The sequence below is a fragment of the Vidua chalybeata genome, chromosome 6 (assembly GCF_026979565.1).
Source record: "Vidua chalybeata isolate OUT-0048 chromosome 6, bVidCha1 merged haplotype, whole genome shotgun sequence".
Taxonomy (NCBI): Eukaryota; Metazoa; Chordata; class Aves; order Passeriformes; family Viduidae; genus Vidua; species Vidua chalybeata.
Genome location: NC_071535.1, coordinates 20,616,943 through 20,636,994, shown reverse-complemented (window position 1 = coordinate 20,636,994; position 20,052 = coordinate 20,616,943). Strand labels below are relative to the sequence as shown.

The 20,052-nt window shown below is 38.1% G+C and overlaps 1 protein-coding gene across 2 annotated transcripts in view; it reads left to right on the top strand.

Annotated features, from left to right (window-relative positions):
* Window positions 1-20,052, top strand: part of NRXN3 (neurexin 3) — a 751,638-nt gene that overhangs the window by 703,596 nt on the left and 27,990 nt on the right. For both annotated transcript variants that reach the window (XM_053944975.1, XM_053944976.1), the window contains one exon: window positions 9,875-9,950. In XM_053944975.1, the coding sequence (XP_053800950.1) occupies window positions 9,875-9,950 (76 nt within the window). The remainder of the gene's footprint in view (window positions 1-9,874; window positions 9,951-20,052) is intronic.

Genomic DNA, 20,052 nt, shown 5'->3' with positions numbered 1-20,052 from the left:
AGATCTCCCGTATCTCAATTTCTCATTAAACCTCATTTGCAAGTGATTATGAGATCCCAGCAGTAGGTGCTACAGGAAAAAGACTACTGCTTTAATAGAAACAGGACTTGTATGGTTTTATTAAGTGATCACATAAGTAGAAATGCCAGTTAAATTGCACGTGTGACTACCTCTTTTCTATACAGTAGCTGTACTTTACGGATTTGTTTCTTTTTAATCATGTGTTGGGGGGAGTGCAACATGGTGTGCAGATTTTGATGCTTAAGAGATTGTCATTAAAGCTACTGTGCTGTGCTTAGTTATTTATTTCTTGCTCAGAGTGATCCAATCAATAACAGAACAAAATCAAATACAACTCCCTCCCCTCTGAGGAAAAAAGACAAGCTAAATAAAGATGTCCAGGAGAAAATGCCAGCAAACGACATATTGATTTCCAGCAAAGGAGCAAAGTGTAAATGAAAAATATTCTTCTGACACAGTTATTAAGTGCCAGCTAGCACGCAAAGAAAAACCCATTTACTCTTACTAGAGGCTGAGTCTTCAAAGGGCAGCTGATTCATCTCACATCATTTGAGTCTCTAACTTTCTGAAACGTAGGCCTCCCTTTACTAAATGTAAAGGAGTTTTCTGTACTTAGGCTTTGCTTTGAGAATGTAAAGTGTTTACTAGAATTATGATTGTATGCCAAGCAGGCAGAGAAACTGTTTTCTCTCCATTTTATGGCAATATAAACAGAAGCACGAGGAAAGGTGGCAATTTTGCTTATGTCAGATAGCAAATTTATGACAATAACAGGAAAATAAAATCAAGTAACATGTAGACTCTGATTCAATGTCCTTGGCAATTTGGCCTGGGGCAATTTAAAAAGTAACTGCATCCCAGTGATCTGCCCTGCCCTTCTGCTGGTGAAGTATGTAACATTTTATTTTTCAGCAAGTGTAGTTTGTAGCCCAGCATATTAATAAAATTATTTCTGTGGCCATTTAAGATAATATATTAGAATGTGTACCTAAGGGACTAGAGCTCACACCAGCAGGATGCTAAATTCTGTCAGTAATCTGGCTTTTCCCTACATATTTATAAGAATCTTTAGTCAGCCTTTGCTTCCCATGTCCTGCTTTAAGCAGATGCTGAAAAGAACAGGAAGTTGAAGTTTATGCTGCCCTGTGTGTTCAGCTGGTTGTTGGTTCTTCTTAGTGGGATAAAGGCACAAAGGAGAGCACTCTGAGTCTATTTTCAGACCATTTCCTAAAAGAAATGTCTCCCATTTGAAGACTTTTGAACAAGGATTGGGAAGCATCATTGTGTAGATTAATGTAATATTCAGAAAGTCACTTTTCTGAGCAGTGTTTGAATTACAACAAATTGTTCTTCCAGCAGCTCTCATGGACTTTTGTGTGGGAGTTGTCGTGGGGTCAGCTGTAGTGGCTTGATTTTTAGCATTAAGCTTTTTAGTTACTTTAGTTCATGTTGGGCATACCTTTTGTACCTTTCTTAGGGAGTTTTCACCTGCATCAGCACCATCTGCATAACTGTGGTTATATAACAGAGGACTGATGGTTTCTGTTTCAAGTAATAATTTCTTTCAATAAGAAATAAAAATATAATAGGGAGGGAGCACAAGGTCCTTCATCAAATGATGAAAAGTAATACTCAGTGTGAATATTCTTCCTTCCAAGAGGTTCTGTCTTCAGTGTATAGACACACGACTTTCATCTTGAAGGTACTTGTTTGGAAGAAGGAAAATTCACATGGAAATGAGGAATTGGTTGATTAGAGGGGAGAAAGTGTCTTCTCTCACACCAAAGCTGTATCTTTTGTATTAATACCAATAAATGGTATTTTACAGCCCAGTTTAAAGCTCTTGCAGATCTTGAAGGTTACACTGAATAGTATGGAAAAGACTTACCAGTTGATGCTTTTCTAGTTCAAGTCAGAAAGAGCCTCTTCTGTTAGGAAAGGAAAGAAATAGAAAAGCAAGTGGCTCTGTGGGCATATGTAATCAATAAACAGCCAATCTAGATTCATGGAAATAAAATTTTATTTATTTATTTAGCTCCTAAATAGTATGTAATTTCTTCAGGCCAAGAAATAAATTGAAAGGATTTAGGAGGATTTGCTTATCAGCAGAACACCATGAAGAATTACATTCCTTATGCTTTTGGGAAGGTACATTGAAGTTGGGTTAAGCTGCTGTGGTTCAATACTTCTCTTTCCCCTGTCAGGGTGCCTTGAACAACAGATGAATTAATCCTCCCCATTTTCCTTTCTCCCCTCTTTGCCCTCCCTTCTCTTTCTCTCTCTGCTCACACTGCCTCACAACATCATCACCCTTCCCACTGCCAGCAGACAGAGACAAAAGGCGGAAACATGATTTTTCCCTGTTGACTTTCCACAGCTCAGGCACAGAACAAAGTCTCTGAAATTTGGCATCAAACTTGGTCCAGAAGAGTCAGACTTTACAGTCTTAATGAACTATTGATTTTAGTGAGACAAGCTTTTGGCTTTCAAAGGAATAATTCAAGCTTTCAAAGCTCTTTTTAATCATGACTGCCCATGAATCTAGATTGACATACAGTTGGGAAGATTATTTTTTGCTTTCTCTTACTTAACTGCCTAGTTCCTTAATCTATTGTCTGCCGTGGCTGTGGACAAATGGCTGATTTTGTTGAGGGGTAGCTCTCTCATGATCCCTACCTAATGCTATAATTTGACAGGAAATCAGCTTTTATATCCAGCCAGGAGCATGCAGCCAGGAGATGCACTTCTGCTGGGCTGCTGTTGAAGGGTACATGCCTGCTGGATACCAATCAGCCTCTTGGTAGGTAACACACCACCCCAGTGACAGGACCCAAGGGAATGGCCTCAAGTTGTGTCAGGGGAGGTTTAGGTTGGCTATCAGGAGGAAGTTCTTCACCCAGAGGGTGACTAGGCACTGGAAAAGGCACCCCAGGGAAAGTTGTCACAGCATGAAGCCTGACAGAGTTCAAGAAGTATTTGGACAATGGGCACATGGGCACAGGGTGTTATCCTTGGGCACATGGTGTTATCCTTGAGGCTGACCTGTGCAGGACTAGGAGTTGGGCTTTGATGATCCTTGTGGGTCCCTTCCAACTCAGAATATTCTGTGATTCTGGCTCTAAGCACAGCAAACTGAAAGGCTGTGCTGGATAGCTTTGATGCCTGCTTAGCAATGACAGAGAGAAATGTGTAATGTGTTTATATTACGTAGTGACTGAGAGGATGCAAATATGGACTTGATTTAGAGTGAATTAGATTGGAGTGAAGATCGATGGAGTAAGCTCTTCCCCATTAGGGCATATACTAATGGTATTCATGGCTTAGGCAACTGCTTGACCTCAGTGCTAATGGTTTCTGGTATTTCTTTGAAATTTCTCCATAGTTGGTAAAGATCACTACTGAGATTTTTCTTAGTGAAAATAGCACCTTTTTTTTTTCCCCTTAATTTTATCCTTTTTTGAAGCACTCTTAAATAGTTCTACATTCTTTCTGATGTCCTTTGTGACACCTGTAAAAATTTATCATACCTTAAGTCCTTGTTAAATCAAGTTCTGATATCTAGTTTTACTAAACCTGTCTCATTCATACATCTCTCAAGTTTTCAGTGGCTCTTCTTTGAATTAACTAAAATTACTCCTAATCTTTCGGCTTTGAATTGTCCAAAACTAAATGTAGTGAGCCATTCTCTCTTGCTGCAAATTGTTGCAGTCTGGTTGAAATCAATGCCAATTTAAACAAACAGAGGATTTGGTCCTCTTGTTTTTTTATTTACCTCCAATTAGCTATATGAAGAAAAATTATTAGTTTCATGTTCTTTGATGCATTGACCCTGCAGAGGCAGACATAACCTCAGCATTAGTATGTGGGGGTGCAAAAGGCTTGCACATATTTGTGGCTGTGTCTGTCCCATGATAAGAAAATACATGTTGTTCTATCCAGTAATGAGAAGATTAATACACTTTACTAAAAGACAGGAGACCCAAGACTCCCCTTAAAAGTTTATACAGTCCCAGATTGCAGCTTCTTTTGTAATACTTCATTGTGATTTTTGCAGCACTTCTAATATTTTCCCATTTGTATGCAGATTATTTCTATCTGTATGTAGTAGTTTGAGTTTGTCCAGACTGAGTCTCTCAGGTCTGCTATACTGTAGTGACCTCCAGGGTATTTTGCAAATAAAGATTAATTAAAAAGTGAGAAACAAATGTAACGTGTAGAAAGGACAGATGAAGGATTCTCATTTAATTGAATAGTGTGAACAGAATACGAAAAGTTCTTTAAAAAGCCCAGTTACCAGAGTACAAAAGGTGGAAGTATTAAAACTAGAAATGGCTCCTAATGAGACAGACACTTTGTCTGCTATCTTCTTTTGGCACGATAGCAAATGCCTTGAGCCTATTCTTTGCCAAGAAACATCTTGGTTTCTAGAAGACTGGGCAACATCACTAACTTTTTGCTATTCTAAGGGGATCATTTATACTCTATGCTGTTAGGCATAGAAGAAAATATGTAGTCCATAGTCCATAATAAATTTGAGATCTATAGAAAATACAGCACTATGGAAGGAATGGAGGGAGTCAAGTGGTAGTATTTAGGAAAAAGTTTGTTGACTTTACTCTCTGTACATTTTAAGTGTGAAAGACAAATGCAGTGCCCAGGTTAATACAACTGTGTTTCTCCACTCTTGGGAAGATATTTGTGCCTAGCATTTTGTGATGGTCATATTTCAAGAAGTACTGCAAATTCTGGTTCCTCGGTGGCAAATAGATTTACACTTCTCTCACAATGAAGCATTAAGTGTTGCTTTTCAAATAATGGTGTTGAATTGGAAGTAACATGTATAGTGTGCAGAAGAATTTCAAGAAAAAGGCAAGTAGGAAAATTGAATCCCACTTTACCAAGTAAAGCACCTGCCAAATGCGTAATTCTGCAGGAATTTGTCTGAGGGTTGAATTTATGTGTCCTTGTCTTTTCTCTCCCTCTAGAAGGGAGAACTCCATCATTCCTGGGTATGTTTTTTATAATTTCATAAAGCTGTTCTGTGACAGAGTTTATTTTAGCCAGCATCCTTAATCTTTCTTAAATAGTGGTGTACCCAAACAGCAAGGTGTCAAGAAAAACTTTGTAATTGGAAAAGGAAGATTCAGCACCTGCCATTTTGTGTAGAACAAAGGAGCAAGGGTTATGGATCTGATACATAAATTAGGGCTTTGGGCAATTTAAAGATTGGACAGGAATCGAGACATCCTGAGCAGGTCTTGCCACACCATGCCAAATTTCCTTGCACAACATATCCCACACCAGTACATACAGTGTAATGAACAAAGATTGTAGAACTATCACCATGTCAAGATTGAAGAGGCCCTTAGAGTGAATAATTAGGAGGAGGTGATTACAGAACTAATAATTCATGGAAAGGAATGGGGAGCCAATTCAGTGAAATAGAAAGAATTTGAAGGTAAGTATGCCCATAAATCCTCTGGGGTGGACTCAGAGTTTAGCACTTTCTCCTACCCTGGTTTTATTCCAAAGCAATTTCATTAAACACTAGAGAGAGGGAGAGAAAAAATAATAATATAAATGCCATAAAAAATCTTTCAGAGGAAGGAATAAAAAGGGTTCCTGCCAGAGAGAGATTTTATTGAAAGTTATTATAATACCTATCTTTAGTTTTATGGCCTTTAATACAGGCCAAGTAATTTCAAAGCTGGGATTCTTTAGAAATGAAATACATATTTTAAAATAGTATAGTGTGACTTATTATTTTTAATATAGAATTTAGCTAATATCGGGAAGGGAAAAATATTTTCTCTCTCATGTTCTTTCCAATGAAAACACAAACATCATTTCCATCACAGCATATGGAGAAGTTTCATTACTATCCTTTTCCCTGTACATAAGAATGTTTAGCATTTACTACCCCTAGATCACTGGGTAGACACTAAAGCATTAATCCAGCTACATCCCCTGGGCCAGTGGGTGAGTATAATGAGAACCATTTCAAAAATGGGGAAAAGTGACCAGAAATGGGGTAGTGGTTTTCCTTACTCCCTCACAGTGAGCTGTTTCTGATGTGAAGAAATTATGTTAGTGGATAGATTTCCAGGGTCTCTGCTCACTAGCCTCTCCTATCTTGTGGAAGCAGCAAGTTTAATAAACATCCAGTGAAAATTCCCAGCTCCAGGAAGGTCTTGAAAGGTACAAATTACTGTTACAAGAAGTAATGGCCTTCTGGATGTTTCATTGACCCTGTTCCTTTGGTCAGGAATTTGCTGTTCTTTCTCACTGTAATAGTTTTATTCCTTTGCAATAATTCAGATGTTGGTATCTGAGTGGAAGGTGTATGGAAAACCAATATGTGGTGGGACTAGAAAATCAGTTAGTGATGAATTGTGATGGAAAGTACTCAGATTAAAAATACAAGATAGGAAATGGCAACACAGATTAGTGTACTTTTCTGTGGTTTCTAGAGATCTCATTAGTGACCTTGACTTAAATCTAACACCACTTCTGGAGGTTTTTTTCTTTTTCTAACCCTCATTTTTATACACACAAAATCAGCAGGGTGGGATAAAGAGCAATGACCAAGGAAAAAAAAATAGAGTATCAGATGAAATAGCTTGTATTAGAGATGGGGAGGAAAAATGGAGATTAATTGATAAAATCATGTGTGGAACCAGTCATGAAAAAGTGCAAATAGAGGTTGAAGGTGAGTATTGCACTTCACATGTTTGCATTTTGTCTGAGTCTGGCTTACTGTGCCCTTCTCTGTTCAGAACCAACACAAGCTGCAAGAGGATTTTATAGCAGGAAATCTAGTACATGTATCAAAGTGCAGCATAAATGTGTTGCATGTACTGCCTTAAGCTGCTTATGAGGTGGGAAATTGAACAAGAAGAGGAACAAGGGCCAGGCTTCATGATTTTTCAGGTTGTGGTACAGGGACTTCCCAAACTAGATATAGGATAATTAATAGGTTTGGAAAGATGTTTTGACCCTCAGTTTGCTGATCACTTCCAAAATGCTCTAAACTTTTGTTATTTACTAGTATTCTGTTGCAAGGAGATGTCCAGTTTAAAAAAAAAAAAAAAAGACCTTGTTACCTTCCTAGTTTCATATGATGCCCCTAATATGCAAGAGGAAAAAATAGAAAAGAACTCCTTATTCTTTACAAATACTAAATCACATTGTCAGTTCAATTGGATTTGATTCCACGTTAATGTTGCATGAAGCCTTTAGATCTGAGCAAGTAAGTGGGTAATCAAATAGGTATAGCAGCTGATAAGTGACAACAAACCATTGTTATAATTTTTATGTTTATTTCCTACTGGAGCAAATCATCACTGTTTTTCTATGAGTAGTGTGAATTGTCAGATGTTCAACTAAGACCAAAATCCGCATGATCTCAATTTAATCTGGAAATCAAAACCAATTGCCAGGGTTTTAGCACTGTCTGAGCAAAGTCCTCTAGTAGTGATGGATAGTTTATTCCTTATTCACAGTACTATCCATAATTTATTCTTTATTCGATGCCATCCTTACCCTTAGACAACTACAGTATAAATCTCCAGTTTCACTAACTACATTTGCCCTGCTTAAAAATTTCTAGCAGTATAGCCTTGTTTACTAAATTGTGCTAAATTACTTTACATTGGTGCAATTAAAAACTAATATCTTTTTACCCAGGGACAGCTGCATTTCACTGTTGGAGAATGTGATCACTGTATAAGTTATAAATTTTCTGGTGATAAATAATACTTTCTAAAATGTCTGTGACAGGACCAGGAGAATTGAAAAAAGTAAATTTCTATTTTGTGCATTCCTCCTTTCTTGTCCCCTTACTGAGCAGACAAAATTTTAAAGCCAGCTTGTCTTAAGAGAAGTCAGCAGGATTTCAACAGAATTCTTCCACTTTCAATGACTGAAAAAAAGATGTTAAAAAAATGACCTTGAAATGTAAGGCCGGAACATATTGCCTTCAGTTCCTTTTAATCTTGACTCCCCATGGAAGCAAGATTGTAAAAGTATTTAATGAAAGTATTTAAGCTTGAAACTACTGCAAGATAGCATTCCACAAAACATTGCCAAATAACCATGCTGAGTATGACTGAGTAACACATAAATACTTGATGACTGTTTTTTTTACAGATACTCTGTTTTTAATAGAGTAATAATTTTTACTTGCAACTGACCTATCCTGTTTTTCTTTCTTGGCTCAATCTGAGCTACTGAAATCAAGACTGAAGGATCATTAGGTTCAGTCTGATCTTTCTAACTGACTTCCTTGTTCTCTTTTTCTCCCCTTAGCTCAAATACAGAGATGGGGAGGGTAAGCAACTTCTAACAGGGGTCAGAGGTATTTCATAGTGCTGGGAGCACAGGAGGCTAAAAAAAGGGCAGAGTCCTCAGAACTCTGTTGTAAAGGAAAGAAGGGACATGTAGGAGACAGACATAGCAGATATAAGAATGTAAAGGAGACATTATTTAAAGCTGGAGAGTCTTTATCAGGAATAAGGATTTGAAAGTCTTGCTGAGATGTGAGATTCCCAGAAATATTCACCTAGAGTACTGAAGTGCAGCTGTCCTGCTCTTGAGTTCAAGAATGCTTCCTGCCTGGTGAGGGGCATTTCAGTTGTTTTGTTTCAGAAGTCATCCCACTGATCATACTGCTCGGCAGAATAGGCAGCTCTCTGCAAGGAAGAGCTGTTAAGGGAGACAGTTTCATCAGAAGCCATGGTTGAGCCAATGCTGCTGAGCTGGGGTAATTTTGTATTGTGCACAGGAACATTACAACCTGTGTCCAGAGGCTGCCACAGGCTCTCCCTAATGGTCTGCATTACTAATTCAACTAATTGCAGCAATTACAGGCAGGAGATGCTGCTGGGAAGAGACACCAGTACACGTCTCTCTAACATGCTGCAGTACATGCTGCTCATTAATTAGAGCAGTACACACAGAGAAAGAAAAAATATTAAAAAATGAAAATTTTAAAAAGAAGAAGAATATCACCAGCTGGAAATGCAAAGGAATATGATGAAACCTGTAATGGTTGTGAATGGTTTCAGTTTGGTTTAACCCTTTCAGAATCAGACTTTACATCTGGTCAACCTAGTTGTATCCACAGCCCTGTTCACTTGCTAAGCAAGGAGGTGAGGTTGCATGTTAAGCATACCTGACACATGCAGCAGTTCTTCATCATGCAACAAGTGAGTGGCACAGATAGTTACCATCTGGGTCAACACCAGATTCCCAGCCCAAGAGGTGCATTAACAGGAGGAAATATGTCTGCCTCAGAGTGGTGAATCAGGCACAGCAAAGAGTACTGCTAGCTGAGTGCTGTGTATTATCTGGGTCTATCTTATATATTTTTCTTTGCAGAAAGCATATTCAGTCTGAGCATGCCTCACATGGTAAGTCTCTCAGGAAGTGCCTTCTGGCTGGCCCTACATGATACTGGTATTTATGGAGGAGCCCAGCCTCCTCCCAGCAGACACATCTACAGAGGCTGTTCAAGGCAGTTTGACAGCCAAGCAGGCTTTGTAGCCCACTGTACTTCATTCAACAGCACCAGTGTGATCCACTTGCTGCCTTAAACAGCCCAGCAGGTGCACAGCACCTGTGAACACCTGAAATATTCAACAGTACAGGATAGGCACTGTCACTAGACAGGAGACTCCAGATCAATGGAGGACACAGGCATATACGGAGTGCTTGGTACAACTTAAATATTGTAAAAGTTGCATTTGTGAAACCTTTTTTTTTTTCCCCTTGGATATTTAGCTGCCTCTGTAATAGTCTTGACTTGCAAATATCTTACTTTTGTTTTCTTTTGTTCCTTTGCTTCATATGCCAGACAACAGATGACATCGTTTCATCAGCTGAATGTTCCAGTGATGATGAAGATTTCATTGACTGTGAGCCCAGTACAGGTAAGTCAGGTCAGTCGTGTTTTGCTTGCTTTCTGATTTCATTTGCAAAAAACAATGCATACATATATTTTATATGTGTGTGAATGTATACATATATAATTATATATGTATATATGTGTGTGTATATGTGTATATATATGCATTGATGTATATATACACTGTATATAAAATAAGAAACTATACAGCCAAGCATCAGATCCCATGGACTTGGCAACAGCAGAACACTGATATGTAGTCACTATTTGCTTTATATAAAGTTGTTCGCATGGAAAGGCAAACTTTCTGAAAGTGATTCCAGCTGACTAATATTTCACATATTTCTAGATGTTACTTTACTAGCACAGTCGGAAAAAAAATCAATATGGAGTGAGACAAATAATGAAGATTTATGAAGTGGAAAGGGTGAACATTTGAAAACAGAAGAGAAAAGTGAAATAAAAATCAGTTATTAGCGATGTTTAATCTTTATTAATTACTCTGAAGATGGATGTTAAGGGATACATTTGTCCATGGGATTTTGAGTACAGTTAACATGGTAATGTGTTTATACTAATTTTGTTTCCTGTGACCCCAAAGAAATTGGGGAGCACCAAAACATAGTTTTAACATAACAAAATTAGTAGTAATTCTTGCCTTGTTATCTGCAGTGATGCTTCAAAATGTATCCGTTAAAGAGTCAGAAGGACTGGCCATGTGGAGCTGACTCAACTTCTCCCTTTCAGATACATTTTGATAAATTGATGGCTTTTCTTTCTGGTGAGATATATTATGTGGTATCCAGCAGGCAACTGCAGTCTACTTTATTTCTTACAGGCTTTTTCAAGTCTTCTTTTTTGAGGCTTGCCATGAGTTAAGCATTTCTATAATAGAGAACAGACATCATCGAATTTCTGTGTACATTTAAAAGAAAAAGAGGAATTTTGGTTAGAATTTTTGTCTTTAAAAGTGAAACATATAAATAGTTTGCGGGGGTTCTTTCATTTGGTTTTGTTTTGTTTGTTTTTGCTTTGTTTTATTTGGGATGATGGGGTTTTTTCTTTACAAAAAATACCAAGAAAGTATCATAAATGTTCTGTTTCTAATTTCCTGAAGCTATTTGAGTAATATAATAATAACATAAAAATTCACCCAAGGCTAGTGCTTTCACATTTCTTTTCAATTCATCATGGTGTACCTGCATTTTTAGTAGAACTTGGTCTTGCTGTAACCTGAGATTGGCATTGCATTGTAGCTGGGAACTTCCACCCATACTCTTGACTTCCCTTTGATGGCAGTGAAGGCAGTGACACAGACTGTTGGTAACAGGTAGCTCAGCCTACTTCCCATCTCTTTTTTCACAGATTTCTATGAATTTTTCTACTCCCCATCTGGAGGAAAAGCAGTCAAAATATTACTAGATTGTGAAGTATAAACAATGGGGGTACTTAAATAAAGGTAGTAAGAGTTTAAAGAAAGGTAGTAATGAAATGCCAGCACAGTGATTGTAATGAAAGTGAGGCGTGAGATTAATAGGACCGTGGAAACAAGGACAAAGGTATTGCAACTGATATGCAAATAAATGAAGTCACTTCATTAAAGCTTCACTAACATGTGAAGACTTTTTTTTTTAATTTATATTTTGACTGCCATGTATTTCAACTAAATGACAAAAGGATGTCTGTATCAGATTCCTCCTCTTGCAAATTTTTGATTCAAAAATCACAATAATTTCAGCAGCTAGAAATTGTAACAGCAATATTTTCAACTTGTGCTGCCAGTGGAAAAATCAAAGTTTGAGTAGAAATTTGGTAAAACAGCATGTTTAGTATGAAATTTCATAGTGCTGTACAGCAACTTTTCCAGACTAAAAATACCTCCTTCCTGACACAGTTAAAAATCTAATGCTACAAACAGGTACAAACTGGATTTATAAAAATGACTTGCTTTTGAAAATCCTGCTAAGCATTACAGTTGGCAGATATAAGTGCCTACAGACATTTGAATATCTGCTGTGTAAAATAATATGATTCACTGAAAATCTGCTGAAGGTTCTCTCCTAAACTACTAGACATTCTTGTAAATTTCACCAGTATCTTTCATTGCACCCTACTCCTCTTGCATAGGAAGGCGGACCACATAAGCTACTGAAATCTGATTCTTTTCTAGGGAATTACTATGACATTGAGAATAAAAGTTAGTTTGATTATATGTAAAAATAGGTCTCCCAGATTCATCAGTCTTTGCTGATGAAATCTGCACTTCCAGATTGAGTTCTCCTGCTCTCAGAGGTGCTGGTGTACAGAATTGCCAGAAGGAGGAGGAATATGCAGGTCCTTTTTGCATAAACTTAGCTCATTCCATCATAATAAGAAGGAAAAGTAGCAGGTTTATGGGGCTTCTCATTTTCTTTGTCTATCTTATTGTCTGCATTCTCAGTGCATCCAGTGTCTGCCATCCAGGCAGTATCAAAGCACTCACTCAGCCCATTCTGCTCTGGAGCACTAAAGCAATAAGCTGGCTTATCAAAATCCAGTAGTGCTGGCTTGGCTGAGCAGATATGTTTGCCTTTACACTTCACCAGCCAAGTCAGAACTCTGGCCACATGCCAAGAACTGGTATTTAAATATGTACATTGTGGAGCTAAAAGATCCAGATTATCTTGCTTGTGTTTTCTAGTGTGTGGCTTTAGATTTTTTTAAAACTTATTGTGGTTGGGGTTTTTTTTGGTTTTTTGTTTTGTTTTTTTTTAATTGGGCTCATTTGAAATTACTTCATCCTGTTCTGTTGACAAGTCACTGCCTTCTGCCTTGCCTGATCCCTTTTACAGCAGACTGAAAATTAAATGACCTAACCCAGCACAGTCTTCTTTTTGTTGCTCTGATAATGTGTAGCTTTTAAAGCTCTTGAGTTTCCGCCAAATTTGGCCTTCCATCACCCTCAGTGCCATGGTCTAGTAATGTAAAGGTTATTGAACTCACTACTGCAGCTGTGAGATATGATACACATCACTATGAACCTGCTGTGCAATAGCCAAGACAAGGGCAGCAGAGAATATTTCCCTGCAGATCAGAAGTTTTCAGATTTCATATGGGTCAGAATCAAATCCCAATATCTAGAGATATTACTTAGGTCTCGGTCCTTGGCATCAGAGGCAGTACACTACACAGAGTCTTTTTGAAGCCTTTGTTTTTGATGTACTCAGAGGCTGAAAACCATGTCCTCTTTGAGACTAAATATCATGTCAGGACCATTTGGCAAGGTCTTATTGCCACTTAACTCTGATTGACAGTTGAATCCAAGACCTGAATCTCATGTGCATACGATCTGCATCTGAACACTTGCATCTCTTTCAAAAAAGGCAGTGTGAAGCTGATTTCCTACCTCTGCTCTCCAGGATTCTCCAGGCTGGCTTGAAATGCTTACTGTAGCAGGCTGGCTAAGACTTTGTGCCCCCCTTCCAAAAGTGATTTCTTTTGGAATTTTGGTAGAAAAACTTCATTTTAAAAACAGGAGCTGTCACTGGACTTGTTTTGACTGAGGTAGCTTACAGACATCACCTGTAGACAAGTATGTATACATAAGGATTTATTCTAAGTGACGGCAATGACAGCTGTGGAACCAAACCCCCCTGTATTTTATGTAATGATTACCCCCTATTCATCTTATTGCAGACAAGCCTAGATAGCCTTAGATCTCTAGATCTCCCAGAAGGCTTAATCTAAATGATACAGGGGGCAAAAAACCTGTTCATCTGCCCTGAAGAAGCATTTACTTAACAGTCAAGAGAAGATCCTCTTTTATCTCTATGAAAATATTGCTTGTCCTAGTACATGGCCAAGAAACTTATTTTTTTCTGTGCCAAAACAGATGCTTTTCTCTGGTATGAGTACAGGACTGTCTTCTGGCCTGCTCCAAGGAGATCAGAGGCTCAAATATTCAAGTTCCTCAAAACTCAAGCCAAGGTCCTGAGTCTGTGCTTTTAAACACAGCTCTGTGGTGTTTTTTTGGTCACTCATCTGCTCTCAGAGAATGTAAGATTTGTAAGGAAAACATATTTTCTAACAAGGAATGACTAGGAAGCACTGTGAAGAAAGAAAGCATTTATCTCTTTTCAGTGAAATTAGGAGCACCCTTACAATCTGATCTTACTGAGACTTCAAAGCCTTGACAATGATAATTACAGTTTCCTGACAGCTGTTGCTGTCTCCTCATACCATTGCCCTCATTCCTGTTAAGGATGTCCATTAGTGGAGCTTGGGCACCAGGCAGCCTGGATGCTGGTGACCAGGCAGCTGGTTGGGATCATAGCCCAAGCTGCTCCTTGGACTACTCAAAACAGTGAGACCCAAACACTCACCAATTAGCCTGAAGCCCAGAATACAGCCTCTTGAAATGGTCTGTAGGGCTTAATCATTGTTCCCTGGCTTGACACGTCCCGTGTTTCTTCCCTGGTGCAGTTGCCAGTTTTCCCTTCCTATCAGCCCTTTAGTTTCCAATGTGGTTTTTTTTTTTTTTTTTTTTTCCAGAGATATTTGCTCTGTGTTTCCCAAAAGGCTTCATATACGTTAAGGCTGTCATTGTCTAATCAGACTGGTAAGCCTTTCTGATGGGGGACTGGACGCACAAGTAGATATGCCAAAATCTACAGTTCTTTGCATTGGAAATTTTGTACACTTACACACAGGAGACACATATCCAACAGATATGCCCTCTGTATCTATAATTTACTGGCCTGTAGTCATCCACCTGCAGCTTGCCTGGGTCAGAGATTTCTTTGCAAAAAACAAGCATAATCTGTCTTCCAAAACAGCTGGCACAGTACAAAAACCAATGTGTTGGAAGTGAAGACTTCCCTGAAGAAATTAAAGGTGTTGATTTGGCTGTTGTCGTCCATAACTGCATCAGTGTTCCCGAAGCAGCTAGGGAATTTTCATTGTTCTCCTAATAGGAACGCCCTCCACAATCCAGTGCTCAGTTATCCCCAGTCTTTCCCTCTGACAAGCAGGAATGCTTCCCCATTTCTCATGTTGTGAGTAAGAAATGACCTTTAAAGTTATGTGCATGCCTCCAAGTACTCAGAGAAATAGACTTCCTATCTCATAAGCTGAACACCATATGGACCCAAAGGACCGGAGTTCATCCACAACACTTCCCAGGGTATAATAGCAGCACTTGTTTGTGGGAATTTCCTAGCTACAATCTTACAGCCAAAACAAAATCAAATGAGCAAGTTTTACAATCATGCAGATGACTTACAACAAGTTTTGTTTTCTTTTTAGTTTTGTGTTTGACTTTTTTTTTTTTTTTTTACATTAGGGATACTGAGATTGGTTTTCAGCATATTGGTCTTTCTATCTATGTAAGGTCCAAAGGCCCCACCCATGAGGCTATTTTATCTATATATGCACTATATATACAGTGTGCATATATATCTATATGCTAAAGTAATAAATGACCAATATCAGCAGTAGCCCCTATCATCCAATCACATGTTTACACAGAAATTCATGCCTTCATCTAACCCTGGCATCCGCTGGTGTGGACAGATGCATGATATTGTTATTTGAACAAAGCACGTTAATTTCTTTTCTGTTAGATTCTTTTCCTTCTTCCTTTTATTTATTTTTTTAATTTTAATTGATAATTTCATCTACCAATTAGCCTTGGGGTAGGGTGGGGCAGGGAGAACAAAAAAATTATACAGGTATATCGATCGATATATACACGCATACTCTGTGTATATATAGATAGATATATACATTGTATATATTTGAAGAACATTTTCTGTCGTTTCACCTCATCTTGTGCCGCATGAATTTTTGGTGATTGATATTTTCATTTCTTTTATATTTCTTTCCTTTTTTTTTTTTTGGCTCGTAACCGTGCCATACTGCTATTTTTTTTAATTTTTTTAATCATTGCTGTACTTCTCAATTTATATTTTTGGATTTCTTCCAACAAAATAATGGTTTATTCATCTCAAGAATGAGATATAGATCTGCAAACCAATAAAGGCAACAAAATCTTTTCTTGCCATCCTCAAGAAATTCACATTTTTGGATGTCCCAAGAAAGTTGTGTGCAAAAGAATGAAGAGTATTACCCTTCCTTTATTTTTATTTTCCTACTTTTTTAAACTTCTGCAAAGTCTCTATCCTGTTTTTTCCCTTTTCCTTTTTTTTTTCAATTGAGTTCAGAGAAAAAAACACCCAGAAGGAAAAAAACCTTTCCCTTTACCCTGCATATTCCCAGGAAAAACTCTTCCAATGTAAAGAACCCTAGAAACTGCAGATGGCATAAAAAGAATTTTATTGCAATGCAGAGTGTCTGTTGTATCTTTTATTTCTGGGTCAGTGCAAGATCATTTTTCTGGCATGCTGTAGTTTAGCTGATGTAACTAACCATGGCCTTCATTAACCGTGCATGGGCTGTGATGACACCATCGTATGTTCCATCAGAGCTACGCATTCAGGCTAACCGAGCAAGTCTGTAGTGTATGATTTGGGGGGGGATATTGTTTTGATTTTAATTTTTATTTATATTATAACTTATTCTTTTTGGAAGAGTTATACCAGTACCCTTGGCTACTTCTTGCAGCCTCGGAGTTATAGATCTACTTTTTTAATGGGGTTTATTTGCTTTTTTTTTATTTCTCAGTAGTGATTTTGCGTCTTGTTTGTGTCCATCTGTCTTGTCACTGTGTCTTGGAGTCCATTGGTCCAGTGTTGTTATGTGATTCTGTTCTCTGTTCGTAAGCTGGTGTTTAGCTCCTCGGCGCTCTGTCATCCCTCATCCCCTTCCCTTCCCCTCCTCCCTTCCTCACCTACCCGAGGGAGGTCCACAAAGAGGCACCAAGCTTTGAATGATGTTCTGAGTGTCTCCTCGAGGCTTCAGGATGGGTGTTTCAAGATGTCCGCAGAGCTTCATAAGACTCAAGTTTGCAGCTGTTCTGTTTTCAATAGTTTTCAAACTCTGTTATCATTTCACTCCTAGAAGTGGTTTGCTGGCATAATACTAAAGTGACTTCTTTTACAGCTTCTTAAGGGATTTGTGCCTACATGCTGATGTGTTAGAGTAAGAATTCCTGCTATCTGTGCTTTAGGCACCAGACAATGGGATGTACCTAGGAAGTTTTATAAAAGCCAGTCTTGGAAAAGGAATCTGCATGTGCAGATGAAAGGATATCTTTCTGAATGTATTTTTAAAATCCACAGTTCATAGTTTGTTTGTAGTTAGCAGATGAAAGTCTAGGATGTACCTAGGATTTCTAAGAGTAGTGTGTCTTCATTCTGTGGGGTCAGTCTTCTGTCTGTTACTGTGTGATCTCTGCTTCTTACTGATGCTGGTGAAAATTGGCTTGCTGATGTTTACTTGTATAATTTGAATACAATTCTGGAATTGCATCTGGGGTGTCATCTGCCATATGCATCATAAATGTGCAATAATGTGTAAGGCAAAGGAAAAAAAACTGAGTTTTCAAGCATCTGCTTAAACTAGAAATACTGTTTAGAAAAAAATATCGTTTGGCTTGTCCAGTGGTTCATTTCCTGGTACCTTAATTCAGTTCTTTGTGAATGTACTAGCCACATTGATGGCACAGGAAGCTTCAGCGCATTAGGGTACATCAGCTGGCATCCGTGGATCAGCTCAAGATAGTGGAGGAAAAGGCAGACAGTTTTTGTGCAGATAATGTTCACATCATCACAAAAAGCATACTTACACACACCTTTAGCCTAGCTAAAATTCCAGCTTTTTTGTAGGAATTAGTTTGTTCTGAAGAGAAGACACTGAAACCTGTGAACTTTTCTCACAGGACCATAATACAATACCTTTTTAGGCTAAGAACTACTAGAAGAGGGAAGTGATGCGATATGCTCGGGTTTCCAACATGGAATTATTTAGGTATTTCATTTAACTTTCCCAAGATATGTTTCCTGTAATTGCAGAGAGATAAAAAGATCACTTTTATTTCACCAGTGGAAACCAATGATTTGTGTTCAGTTTAGTTTTCTTAATTCTTATGTAATTTGAGAAAAATTACTGAGTGTAATTATTACAACAGAAAATGAATCAATATTTAAAGCTGGCTTGGTTTAGATTTTAGATCTCCTGTGTTTTTCATAACCAGCAATTCCTACTGAATTCTAAAGCTTTTTCTTGGCAATTGCTTAAGTAAAGCAACTGCTTATAAAATTATATTGTAATGAACAAGCTTGTAGTTTTGTGTAATACTGCCCTCTGGCAGAGAGACCAGGACATTCCTGTTACGATGCATACAGCAAAAGAAACCAATTTTTTAGAACAAGTGGCAGGTTACTGGAGCAGAACAATTGGAGTTTTAGCCCCCTGTGTCATGAAGTTCAAGGTAACCTTCAGGCTGGAGTAATGTGACGATCAAGTGTCCAGGCATCAGGACAGTAACCTCCAGGCTGTGATAAAGCTTCTGTTTCCTACTGAATGGTGACTTTTGTTTGCCTTATGTAGCCTCTGCCTGTGACCAGCCTGCTGCAGGGGCAGGGGCCTCAAGCGCAGGAGATGCTGTGAGAGGTCCCATTTTGCTCTGTTTTATCCCAGTAACATTATATATGGATATCTGGCACTAGAAATAGTTCTTATTTTTGTTTTCTGTCTCAGGGCAGGCTGCTGGTTTCAGCTTTTGTGACATTTGTCACTGAGCAAGGGGAAAAGCTGAGAATTCAGTTGTTTAAGCCAAGAAGAAAAAGCCTGAACTTGGTGTGGCACTCCCAGTTCTACTGTCAATTCCTTCTGTGACTGTGTGTGTATATTGTTCGTTTGCCAACCTGTAAGGCAGGGTAAATGAAGTACTTCTAGCTAAATGAGGTAAAGATGAATGGAAAGGAGATTTAATTACTGTTTTAATGGACTTTGATATTCAGGTGCAAATTGCTGTTCAACACCCCAAAATGGTTCTGTACTGCTAGCCACCACAAATGTGCAAATAAACTGTGTTATTGTTAAGGTTTTAGTACTACATGCCATCTTCACTTACTGTGAAAAGTAATATTATCACATATTTTTATAAAGTAGGTACAATTCCTAATCCGCTAACGCAGAGAGAATAAAGAGAGGGATACAAAAGTCAAGTATTTTAATCTTAGGGGTCATTGGTGTGACAATATTTTCATTAAATATCACTTTTCCCTCTAGAATGAACACATGCATTGGAATGAACCATGCTCAGACTACATAAATTAATGTCACGAGTGGACAGCAATATACAGATCTTAAATATCAGCACTTCCATTGCTTGGACTTGTATGCTTGTAGAGTTTTCCTTTGAAAACGTAACAGTTTCTCCAGCCTGACTTAGGTGGTGTAAGTTTCCCTGGTTTTGCATTTAAGATCAGGAAAGATCAGAATCAGCCCCACAGTCTGGCTACCTTGCCCTTGCTGCCTTCCAGTCTTTTTTTAAAGCGTGTTCTCTAAACTCAAAGCCATGTGCACTGTCACATTCTGGCAATCCCTCTAGTGCTGTGCCTATGTTATCAAGCTGACACATGTCTAAAATACTAAGATATGATATTTTCAACCTGCTGCGACTTGCTTTTTGTCCCTGTTAGCTTTGATTTTCAGCTTCATAAAATATATGTTAAAGAAAATAAAAATAGCCAGTGACACATTCAGTAGAAGAGCTAGCACATGACTCAGAAACAGATTTTGCATCAAAAGCAAATGTTTGTTTATTAGAACCTCAAATGTCTATAGCAACTGTTAGTTACCTTTAAGCAAGAAGAAAGTATCTGATTTCTGAAAGATAAGTAATATCTGTTAGAGAGAAATCATGCTGAGCATTTACAGATACTAGGGACAGAGATAGGATTTTGCTTCTAGAGGTTTTTATTATAAATTTCTTTTGGTCATCATGCCTAGACCTAAGAGTGCCTTATGTACTATAAGTTCAAAGGTACTGCTGTTCACATGAATTAAACACCTAGAATAATACCTCAGGAGAGCAGGAAAACCTATTCTATTTTCCACCCAAGTAGATAATGAGAAACCAACATTTGTAATAACAACAAAGGGGTTATTACTTTGTCTTCATTCTGCCTCTCTGTTTCAGTTCCAATTTTTTATTTACAAGTTGTAGAAATCAGTGCTTTTTC